We start from the raw sequence: 12,411 nt of genomic DNA, 5'->3' as shown, positions 1-12,411 counted from the left end.
ACCTTCTTGCTTCGACTATCCAGAATGGTTACTATTTTTCTGACTGAAGATTTTCCTAGATTTATATAAACCTGTGGTCAGGCATCCACCTAAGCAAAACAAAACATAACAAAACAAAACAAACAAAGAAGTCTAGTTTAGACTATCAGTACCAGATAAATTGTAAACAGTTTTTAACTCACACATAGCTTCTTTATTTGATTTCCTTTTCTTCTCCCAGGTCTTGAAGAATTCTATATCAAGAATTATACCGTAGGGGCCAGATCTAAAAAAATACAATACCAGTATCACCAATGTTCCCATTTGATACCTTGAGGATGCCTACAACAAAATGTACATGCCCATCTCTAATATTTTCAGATCCCTCTCATTTTGGTTCCCTAGATTTGTGTATTTGTATATACATTTGCTTTATGATTTTGTGGATTCCTTTAAGGGCATGAGCTTTATTCTTTTGGCGGGCGGTGGGGGGAGGAGGGGTTCTCCAGCACCAAGGATGTGTTTGAAAGATGTTGGTTAAATTAAATGTAAAATAAATGTGGTTTTCTACTTCTCTTGCTGGAGTAAACAGCAGCTCACACATTTCAAATTTAACTTCACTCTTAGCAAACATAAGCAGATGGATTAGCAGTTCCATTTTATTTTAGAAATCCTTTCTGCCCTGTATTGATAATGGATTTATGATTACACATTTCACACCTGCCTAAAACTCATAGACTTTAGATTGTCTCCTTAGGTAATTCTTATGCACACTAAAGCTTGAGTGCACACTGATATAAATGAAAACAGAACTCCTTTTCCTTGAAATCCCTATGTGAGGAGTAAAATCCAAAAAATCCAAAGACTTAGGTGGCGCTGATAACGTCAAGGTCAAGGGTTCAGATCTCCCATATGGCCAGCCACCAAAACAAAACAAAAAAACCCAACCAAACAAAGATTCAGGGCTCTTTTCAGAATTAACATCTGGGAGATGACACATAGAATCAGAATTTTAGGGCTGGAAAGGTCCTTACAGATCATTTAAGCCTCTCATTTAGGACATTAGCAATCGTATCTACAGTTTCATAGACAGTTTAGGCAAACATCAGAACCAGGGTATTCTGAATTTCAATCCAGTGCTTTCTTTAACATGGTTGTTATATACATTTGTGTGAGTGGTGAACTACACAGCTCTACATGTCAGTCACACTGTGGACAGTAATATGTATTAGCACAGTTTTCTGGCAGATACCAGTAAAGTTCTAACAAAATTAGTGTATTAGATAATTTTCTAGTAGATGCAAAAGTGTCTTGAGAAAGGGCTTTTTTTTTTTGGCAGCTGGCTGGTATGGAAATATATCATTTTCTAATATACAAGAAGATGTAATATGGGCTTGTGGCAGGCAGCCCCCTCTTTTTCTTCAATATACCTTGCTATTAATGTACAATGTGCAGGCTGTAAGCTCAATAGCAAATACAGTACAGACACATTTTATGGAAATTTGAATTATGCAAAGGTAAACTTGCTGAGACAGAAAAATATTATAAAGTTTTGCTGCATAAAATTGCAATTCTCTAAAAAGCTGTCAAAAACTGCAAATTCCAAAACTGTCTGGCCTAGGAAATTGCTCATGGGTTGTCATGCAGACGCAGTGCATTTCATAGTATGATGTGACCATGTTTTACTGATGTGCACTGGAACCTGCACATGTGATTTCAATGACCGTTGTGCTATTGTCTGAACTATAAATCTTTAGCTCAGAAGTTATAGATAAGGAAACACTCTGAACCCCTAACAACTGCTATTAACCATTTACCATCTGTTACTTTAGAAGAGAGCACACTCTAAAATCACTGGAGACAGTGGCATAAAGATAAAATATAGCATTAGGGCCAAAAAACACAATTAAACAACCCTCAACCACAGCATCTAGTCTGTGAAAATTTAAAATACTCATAATTTAAGACTAGTTATGTGATATGTTCAGCAAAGCATCCCTCACACAAAATGCAGCTTCCCTTACTTTAAAAATCCTTCATGTTCCATTTCCTAAGCCTGAAAGACAATGGGTAAAATTGGAAGAAGTCCTAGGGGGTTCCAATTTAACACCACATTTAGTGGTCCACAAAGGGAATATACTTCTCTGGTAAGCCCCCTGGAAGTCAGATCTGTTTTGGGGTGTTTTTAATCCTTTTTAGTATACATCACCATGTAGGATAACTCTTGGTTATTTTTACTCCAGGCTCTAACAGGGCTTGAGTTTGTCACTAAGTCACCTTCACAGGTATCTTCATAGGGCTTACCTTTATTATATCTATTCAACCCATTAAAAAAGAGGGCCAAGAAATCTTTTCTGCCCCCTCCCAGAATGCTTAGAGGATTAATGAGCTAATCAGCACAAAACATTTCCAACTTCAGGAGGAAAACTGGCCTACAGACATGAACCATGACACACTCTAGAGGGTGACATCTACAGATTAGCAGAGCTGTACCTCTGCATCACCTGATACTGTGGCTGCGGACTCCACAGGGTCCTTGGTCCTGGGTCATCCAACCATGGCCTGAGCATGTGCTCAGTGTGCCAGTGAAGCCAGGGCACTGAAGTTTCTAGATTTTGAATTTTAGTATTTATAAAAAGCATCAAAGTGCTGACTGTAAGGGAAATTAAAACTCTGTTGGAAGCTTACATTCATTTTATGGTTTAGTATTGCTTTTACTTGGAATTACACAAATGGGGTCAAGGTGGTGCCATAATCATTTCCATGCTTACAGCTTCTAAAGGCCAAACACTGGCCTCAAGTCTACTACCCACTTAAAAAAGAATATTCACCAAGGTAAGGTAAAATTTCAGCAATTACCTTCGCTGAAGGTAAGAAATTTCACAAAGAAATTTCAATAATTTATTTCTGAAACATTCTTTCTCTCCAAGCAGGCAGTCTTCACAAAGGATTAACTTTTCTCACCAATACAGATTTATCAGAAACATCTTGGACAGTGCTACAAATCTAAGAAAATTAATCTCATTTGGCTAGAGAGTAGCCAATGCTTTGAGTCAAGGACTTGTCTGATAAGGCCTAAATGAAGTTTTCAGTACCACGACCTCAATGACTTACAGATAAGTTTGGGATCGTAGAATTTGAGGAGGAATATTCTTAGGGTTTTTTTTTGTTTGTTTTTTTTTTTCTCCTAAGGGCCAAGTTTGCCGAGTGTTCTTGGTGAGCCCTGTGACCACCAGCACTTGTCATTTCCAAATATACACGGCTTCTCTACTCTTGCCCCATCACTGAGACGTGTGCATAAAAACACAAGCTATATATTTCTACCCTGAGTTTCCGCACTTTGGATCCCCTCCAGACACCATTCTGAATATAACACTGCTGCAGGGTACTAAAAATGGTTCTTCCTCAAAATAAAACCTTCAAAGATCCCTTAGTAGCTATTTGGGGACTGGAATTCAATTTCAATTCTCTACCCTTTGGCCAGCTGTAGATTCAAAATGCTTACATAAAACACCGAGAGTATGTACTTCATGGCAAATTTGATTTTTCTTCTGCAACAGAAATGCGTGCTATAGTTACTACAAACTATATTTTTACTTAGAAAATACACAAAGCAATAACACACCTCAACGAGAAAGAACTTTTTTTTATTTTACTTTATAGGTAGCTTTGATATAAGCTTCAGATAGACTCACCACACAGAGTTTGTGAAATCTACACCTTCAAATCATAATACTCTCTATTTTAGGCCATTACATCTAAAAGCATGACTTAAATCCTTTTATTACAAGTAGTTCTTGCACATAAATGTTACATCACAATAGCAAAAATAATGTAAACTTCTTTTGCAAACTACATAAATACTATAATATTTGCCTTGAAGTTATTCTTATTTTAAATCAGAATATACTCTATATGCTTTACATAGAAAACTTTGGTCAGTAGCCTACATGTATGAAACATTATTTTTCTTTCTTACTGACTTGCCTTTCATGTTGCCTACTTAGGTCTTTAAAGGAGAAAAATTCAAAATAGAACCCAGATCAAAATTCAGTCCACAAGTGAGACAAGTACCAGAAGTACATTGATAACCTTGGGCAAAATATGAAATGTGAAATTATTCCACATACTAAATCTGACAAGCCACCAGTGCTGTGGAGGTAACTGGAAATAGGACTTGAGTCGAGTTCATATTTGATCCTGTATGGAAGGGATTCAACCTGCTTGTCAATATACCTTTCACTCTATTGCATAGAAATGTCTGTTTTAAAATGAACACTTTTTTCTGTTAAAGCACAACAGGTCATTTCTACAACTACAGTCCTAGACTGGAAAGTCTAGGTGGCCAGTGAATGTACTTGGAAGGGATTCAACCTGCTTGTCAATATACCTTTCACTCTATTGCATAGAAATGTCTGTTTTAAAATGAACACTTTTTTCTGTTAAAGCAAACAGGTCATTTCTACAACTACAGTCCTAGACTGGAAAGTCTAGGTGGCCAGTGAATGTACTTCAGCATCACTGTCCTTGGAGTCTTTAAATACAAAGTTAAATTGTATAAATAGGGCCGGCCTGGTGGCGCACTGCTACAGTGCGCCGCTGGGGAGCGTGGTGGCGCTCCCGCTGAGGGTTCGGATCCCACTTACAGACCGGTTCCCGCTCACTGGCTGAGCGAGGTGTGGGAGCAACGCCGAGGATTGCGATCCCGTTGCCGGTCCCGGTCCGGTACGGGCGCAACACTGAGGGTTGCGATCCGTTGCCGGACACGAAAAAAGACAAAAAAAAAAGGAAAAAAAAAAAAAAAATTGTATAAATATACACATGTATATACATATGAGTGTATGCTTAGAGGTCCACATTAAGACCTTATTCACTTCAAACAAGGTTTTTAATGTTTACCCTTTTCGTTGTTATTTTTTAAATATGTCTTTTTCCTCAGAATGGTTTTTTGGGTTTTTTTTGTTTTGGTGGCTCACTGGTATGGGAATCTGAACCCTTGACCTTGGTGTTACAGCACCACACTCTAACCTACTGAGCAAACTGGCCAGCCCCTCTCAGAATGTTCTTTCGGTTAAAAATCAAGTTTAATCTGGAGCCTTCACTGATTTGTTATTCTTCAATTCCTACTGAACACCTAGCTACTGGCCATGGTTTCTTTGAGGAAAAAAAGCACTGCCGAAGCATTTCTAAAAATTTTTAATACATGCAGAAAGAACTACATAGGCTTTCCAAACAGTTACATAAGGTGGCTCAAGTAACATCATTATTTATTTTGGCCTAAGCCTTCTAACATCATCCTTTTACACAAAGAGAATGGCTGCAAGGTGGCGGGGGATCCAGGATGAGCTGTGGGGCTGGCACATGCCCCGAGCAGTTCCCAGGACACAAATAAGAATCCCCTGGGCTGTCTCCCCTTTTTATATGCATTTTCTCTGAACACATTGTGTCCTCTCTTTACTGCCCATGCTTTTAAACTATGTAAAACAAGGGCCGGCCCGTGGCTCACTCGGGAGAGTGCGGTGCTGATAACACCAAGGCCACGGGTTCGGATCTTATATAAGGATGGCTGGTTCGCTCACTGGCTGAGCATGGTGTTGACAACATCAAGCCAAGGGTTAAGATCCCCTTACTGGTCATCTTTAAAAAATATATATATATAAACTATGTAAAACAAAAATTTGTTTTAATCTAGCAGTGATTAATTCAGACTTCAAATAACACTGTACAAAGGCTTTGCTAGAGACAGGTAACCATTCTCTACAGCTCTCTTCCCAGAGGAGGCCTGGGTGGGCGGAGAGGTGTCCACAGATTAGGAACTGCTTTTATTGCAGACTGTGCCTTGGCTAATACTATCTTCCAGGTACTGGCTGCCCGTGTCACTCCTACTGAGGACTGTGGAGGGGATGCGGGAGGGGCGCCTTTCCTGATTCTTCTCCTGAGAGAAGCAGCAGATCATCTTCTTCATGGTGCTGTACATGTCCTCGTCCTTATATGAGTAGATGATGGGGTTCATGACAGAGTTGAGCAGTGCCAGCAGCAGGAACCACCTTTTCACATGCTGCACGCCGCACTGTGTGCAGTTGAGGCCGTCGAGGAGCAAAACCACCAGGCCAGGGGTCCAGCAGACCACGAACGCCCCTGGAGGGAGAAAAGAGGAAGCAACATGTGCTCAGACCTCAGGCTGCTCATTCAGGGCTCTTCTCTCCTAGCCTTCTGTCAGTGGTGGCAAGGGACCAGAGGATTTGTTCTGCCAACTGCAAAGCAAAATTTCACCCTTCATCTGAGCATTTGACACTGGGATTGTTGGAGGCAAATAGCTGGGAACCTCCTTGACCATCAACCACATTCAATTTCAAGTTCTTATCTGCTTGCCCAGGTTTTGTTATTACTAGGAGCTTGCATTTAAGCCCTGCTTAGCAAGCACTACACATACGTGATCTCTTTTAGTTCTCCGAACCACACTAGGAAGCTGCTGCAATCAATATCCACATTTGACAGAGGAGAAAACCGAGGCCCAGTTCCAGGGGGATATGTGAGGAAGCCTCTCTGACTCCAGGGCTTGCACACTTAACCTTACATTCTGCTGGTCTCTAAATCAGGTTTTCTAAATGCTTTCCTGAAAATAAGATAAATTGCTTCTATAGCATTCTCCTAGTCTTTTAACTAAGTCACCTGCTTAAAAATTTTACTCTTTATAAATCTATGTGGATGCTTAGTAAGTACTACATTCTTTTTGACATAAAGGCCATCTGCTTAATTATCTGCTCTAGATTTAGATTTTTTTGTCAGAAGTAAATCTTTCACTATGAGATAGAAATGTGTTCTTTAGACTCTGCAACTGAATGTGACCAGTAGTCTCTTCTCTAGCTGTTGTACATACTTACCTTGCCTCTAAACTTTGTGATATTTTTGATTTTTTTGTCAGAAGTAAATCTTTCACTATGAGATAGAAATGTGTTCTTTAGACTCTGCAACTGAATGTGAACAGTAGTCTCTTCTCTAGCTGTTGTACATACTTACCTTGCCTCTAAACTTTGTGATATTTTTCTCCTAAAATATGAGATATAGGTTCAATATTCCCGTACTTAGTTATAACTTCAGATAATGGTAACAGCTAACCTTTATACAGTGTTTACTACAAGCAAGGCACTGTGTAAATGCTTTCTTGATTAACTCATAGGTCCACACTATGAAGTTGGCATTATTATCCCCAGGAAACTGGGGCACAAGAAAACTTAAGTAACTTGCCTATGATCAAGTAGCTTTTAAGGGACACCTGAGTTTGAACACAGGCGGTCTTTCTCCATAGGCTGTGCTCTTGGCCACAATGTGAGCTGCCTTGAAGTGTGATGTGGTTGCTTTCTTTCAACATCCTTATCATTTCTAAATGCACTTGCTTATCCATTCAAGAAATACTCATCTTGAGCTTATGATGAACTGAACGAGGCGAAGACCATGCACTTGGGGAGATAAAAAGCTAACACAGGAGACAGAATAAATAAGTAATTCTACAAATCTTATTACCAACTAGTTATTCTTACTGGTTAGAATTAGTCCTGGACAGTATTCCTCTTGCTGCTTTATCTTCCTTCTGAGAGAGACAATACTAAGCAAGACAAGTGAATAATTATAGAGAGGTGCTATCAGGTGGGAAGCACCATGAGCTTTGGAGTCAGACAGGTATGCCAGCTCCTCACCTTGTAAGTTAACAAAATTAGGCAAATCACTTCTCTGAGCCTCCATTCCTTCCTTTATAAAATAAAGATAATGGGCTGGCCCGTGGCTCACTTGGGAGAGTGTGGTGCTAATAACACCAAGGCCACGGGTTTGGATCCCATATAGGGATGGCCGGTTAGCTCACTTGGGAGAGCATGGTGCTGACAACACCAAGTCAAGGGTTAAGATCCCCTTACTGGTCATCTTTTTGAAAAAAAATAAAAAATAAAAAAATAAAGATAATAAACTGGACTATGTAGGGTGGTTGTGAGGATCAGAGGTAATGGAAAATGGTACCCAACACTGTGTTGGGTTCACCAAGCAGTGGTTATCATGAGATGCTTTGTTTCCACCAAAATTAAATGTCTAGGAGGTAGCAGGAGGGTTTAACTCTCCATATCATAACTCATGATGGCTCCCTTTTTTCTCTAACCTGTATTATTTTTGGTCTGGCTGACATATGTGGATAAAAAACTGGAGGTGGAGATAAAAGATCAGAGATTTGGGTCCTAACTCTTACTGTATAACTCTGGGAAACCCATGTCGTTGCTCTGGGCTTTGGCTTACTCAGCTGTAAATCAAGAACTTTAGGCTAGGTCTGCGTTTTTCAAACTGTGGGTCAGAACTCCTTCGTGGGTATGCAATCAACTTAATGGGTTCAGACCAGGTTTTTGTTTTATTATATTATAATTATTTTTTGGCGGCTGGCCAGTACATGGTTTTATTGTTTTGTTTTGTTTTGTTTTTAAAAGATGACCAGTAAGGGGATCTTAGCCCTTGACTTGGTGTTGTCAGCACCATGCTCTCCTAAGTGAGCTAACTGGCCATTCCTATATAGGGATCCAAACCCGTAACCTTGGTGTTATCAGCACCACACTCTCCCAAGTGAGCCATGGGCTGGCCCTGTTTTGTTTTGTTTAAATGAAAGAATAGAATAGCTCAGCTCAGAGTACTTTACATAGACTAAAGGAGATTTTGTTTCATAAAAGTTCTGTTTCAGTTTTATATACTATGAATGTATTGATTATGAAACAAAGTATATTTCTTACTGTTGGGTTGGTCAAAAAGTTTGAAAAACACAAGTATAGATACCCAGCTCCAATGTCTGTATTTCCAGCTCCATCCAGCTACAATGGTCTGTATTTTCCATAACAGTAATACTTTTGTTCTATTCCCAAAAGCGTTACTATACTGTCAAGATAGAACTAAACAATCCAGGGGCCGGCCTGTGGCTCACTCGGGAGAGTGCGGTGCTGATAACACCAAGGCCACGGGTTCGGATCCCATACAGGGATGGCCGGTTGCTCACTGGGTGAGCGTGGTGCTGACAACACCAAGTCAAGGGTTAAGATCCCCTTACCGGTCATCTTTAAAAAAAAAAGAACTAAACAATCCAGACATCAAAAGCTGTAGCTACCAACTTTGATGTGAAGAGTCCTTTCTACATGAAATTGCATAATTCCAAAGAAATCCTGATGGGAGTGATCCAAAGTCCTGTATTAATTAGTCCATTGACTAATTTTATACTTGATTAAAGACAGACATCAAAATTTAATAGAGTATATTATAACTTCCAAACCAATGGAAGGGGACAATGGAACTAAAGGAAAGGAAAAAAAAAATCTCGATACAAAAGAAAAGAGGGAGAAAAAAGTAAAACAAAGAAAAAAATGGGACAAAGGACAAAATAAGATGCTAGAAATGAATCCAAATATATTGATAACTAAAATCAATGTAAATTATGGTATAGTTAAAAATCTATCCCCATACTGGCTGGCCACCAAAAAAAAGAAAAAAGAAAATCAAGGCAAATCTAAACAATTTGATGTCTAACATTAAATCTGTATGTGGTAAAACCATGATAAAAAGCAAGAAGATGACTAATATAAAATTTATAACATGGTTATCTTTACAGGAGAGAGGGCCACTAGAATGGATGGCACACGGGAGGTTCCAAAGATATTGGTAATGTTCTACGAAACTGGGTAGTAAGTACACAGGAATTCTTTTTACTTTTTATTCTCTTAAATGTTAATTCTTTAAACTCTACATATATTTTACATAATTTTGTTTGAATGATATATTATACACAACACCAAAAAAGAGATAAAAGTAAATTGCCCATGTTTTCCTACAACCTCATTTTCATTTTTTTAGATGAGAATATTTTTTTCATCATGAAAGCTTTTTTCCCCCAGCATGAAACACAAGTTTGGGTTAGTCAGGCGACTTCAACACTCTAAATAAATCTTCAAATTGATGCCCTGTTTGTCAAAATGCAATAATTCATATATATTTTCCCTTTGCATTGAACCCTTGTCCTTGGTGTTATATCACTGTGCTCTAACCAACTGAGCTAACTGGCCAGCCCCTGTTCTAAGCATCTTATATGAATTAAGCCAATAAAATTCATAACAACCCTTGAAAATAGGTACCAATACTACCCTCATTTTAAACCTAAGGCAACTAAAGCACAGAGAAGTTGGGTAATATGCTCAAAGGCATACAGCTATTAAGTGGCAGAGCCAGGATTTGAACAGAGGCAGCCTGGCACGACAGCCTGTGCTCCTGTCCTGTCCATATGCTCTGCTGTTCGGCAGAGGACTACAAAGCATCTTATGACTAAAGTGAGTGATGGGGGAAGGGGAAGGTAATTCTGGATTTTAAAGTCCCCTTCATATTATGTCATATCTGACTAAGAAGCTGCATATATCACAAGTCATTCCTTGGTTTGCTAGCAGAAAGATTTTTAGGCCAGAGAAGGAAGGAAGAGAGGGAGGAAGGAGGGGAGAAAAGGGAAGGGGAGAGGTAGAGGTAGGAAAAGGAGGAGGGGAGAGGAGCGAAAGGAAGAAAAGGAAAGAAGGGAGAGAGGGAAGGGATGAAGTGAAAGGAGGGAGATCGAACAAAACTGCAGACTGGCCATAAGGTAAGAAGAGAAATAAAAATCTGCTGACCTCATCTTTATACTGTTTCCAGTGAACAACAGAGGGCGAGTCTTGTGTGACAGTGTGACAGAAGAGCCCAAACACACTAGGCTGCTAAGCCAGAGAGTGGTGTTTCAGGGATGCTGCCTAGAGCTAATGTTCACACTCCCAGGCAGTGACCCTGCAAAACACAGCCATTGCGAGACTCCTCCACTGCAGCCATGCTCTCCTTCCAAACACATCTCAAAGTGGATCCACAGCTTATCTAACGGTTCATTCTTTGGGGTTTTATACTGTATGTCAGCAGTTAGATATAAAGCTCCTCAGAAAAATTAAAAAGGAGAAGAAAACATCAGGAATGGTTTTGGCCCTGGGAATATATAATCTTGGAGAATTCTAGGAATCCTGTAGACTTAGCAAAAAGCCATGGGTGGGGGGTGGGGGGGAATGACAGAATTATCTAAAATGAGAAAATAAACATCTCTAGAGATCAATATCTTCAACTTACACTTGGAAAAATATTTGAGCGCATATACATACAGAAATGCACAAACACTAGCAGTGAAACTAGACTATAGACAAGGCCTATGCCATCCTCCTCTGGGCCTGTTGGCTCTTTGGTTTGCCCTGCCAGAAATGCCTTCCCACCTCCTAATCTTAGGGCTATTTTTCTTTCTAAGCTCAGCGTACACTCTGCCTCTTCCACTGGACCCCTCCCATCTCCCCTCCCCCTCTCCCCACCCCACCAATGCAAGCTCTTGAACACTGCGCTATACTGGTGGTGGTTTGTAATACATACGCCCTGTCTCTCAGGCCATTACAAGCTCCCTAAGCCTGCAGGCTATACCTCACACCTGTTTGTATCCTTAGAACTAAGTACAGAGCCCCACACTCGGTAGCAAGGGAGATGAGTCAGGGGGATGTAACAAGGTTATTAAGAGCCAACATAGGGCCAGGTACTGCACCAGCTGCAGCTCCTGCTGATGAGAACAGTGTACGGTCTTGCCCTTCAGAGACTGACAGGGACAGAACTTGGACCTGATGATTCTACCTACTGTCAAAGAAAGGCTCAGTTGAAGTGACGCTCAGTTGAACTGGGTGTTGAAGGGCACAAATGACTGTGCAGAGGTGAGAAACAGCATGATGCATTTGGGAAATTCCAAACAGTTCAGGATGGTTTTAACCCAGGTAGGTGACTAAGGAAGTAAGATGAAGTCTGAGGTAAACATGGGCCAGATCCAGAAGGGCCCTACGTGCAATACTCAGAAGTTTAGATTTAGTGCATAGATAAGACATAGTAAGCCTTTTTCAACCAGGAGTTCATCCAGAGAATGAAGCCTGAATGTCCCTAGGCATACTTTGTATGTCATAGATCAACTTCTCTCCCAAGCATCTAGAGTGGTATGAGTTATGTACCACCCTTGAGAGGATTAAGAAAACATTTCTATGTTCCACGTTTCACAAAGGAACTCCATTGAGAAAGACTAGATCAGAGGATTTTCAGACTCAGTAGCAACTCAGTGGATTGTGAAATCAATTTAGTGGGTTGCAAACAGAATTTTAAAAAAATGAAATAGAACAGAAAACATCAGAGTGCATCAAGTATAGTACGAGTATGTTTCATAAAACTTATTTCTTTTTTTTTTTTCTTTTTGTCTTTTTTCGTGTCCGGCAACGGATCGCAACCCTCAGTGTCGCGCCCGTACCGGACCGGGACCGGCAACGGGATTGCGACCCTCAGTGTTGCACCCGCACCGGACCGGGACCGGCAACGGGATTGCGACCCTCAGTG

General features: G+C 40.2%; 1 protein-coding gene across 1 annotated transcript in view; it reads right to left on the bottom strand.

Annotated features, from left to right (window-relative positions):
• Positions 1–5,760: 5,760 nt before the first annotated feature.
• LPAR3 (lysophosphatidic acid receptor 3) overlaps positions 5,761–12,411 on the bottom strand; it is a 63,752-nt gene continuing 57,101 nt past the window's right edge. Inside the window, exon 2 of the mRNA XM_008583830.1 lies at positions 5,761–6,117. Within this exon, the coding sequence (XP_008582052.1) occupies positions 5,789–6,117 (329 nt within the window). The 3' untranslated portion in view covers positions 5,761–5,788. The remainder of the gene's footprint in view (positions 6,118–12,411) is intronic.

Source organism: Galeopterus variegatus, unplaced genomic scaffold (genome assembly GCF_000696425.1).
Source record: "Galeopterus variegatus unplaced genomic scaffold, G_variegatus-3.0.2 Scaffold3057, whole genome shotgun sequence".
NCBI lineage: Eukaryota > Metazoa > Chordata > Mammalia > Dermoptera > Cynocephalidae > Galeopterus > Galeopterus variegatus.
The sequence above is the reverse complement of the archived record's forward strand: the minus strand, read 5'-3'. Positions and strand labels throughout refer to the sequence as shown.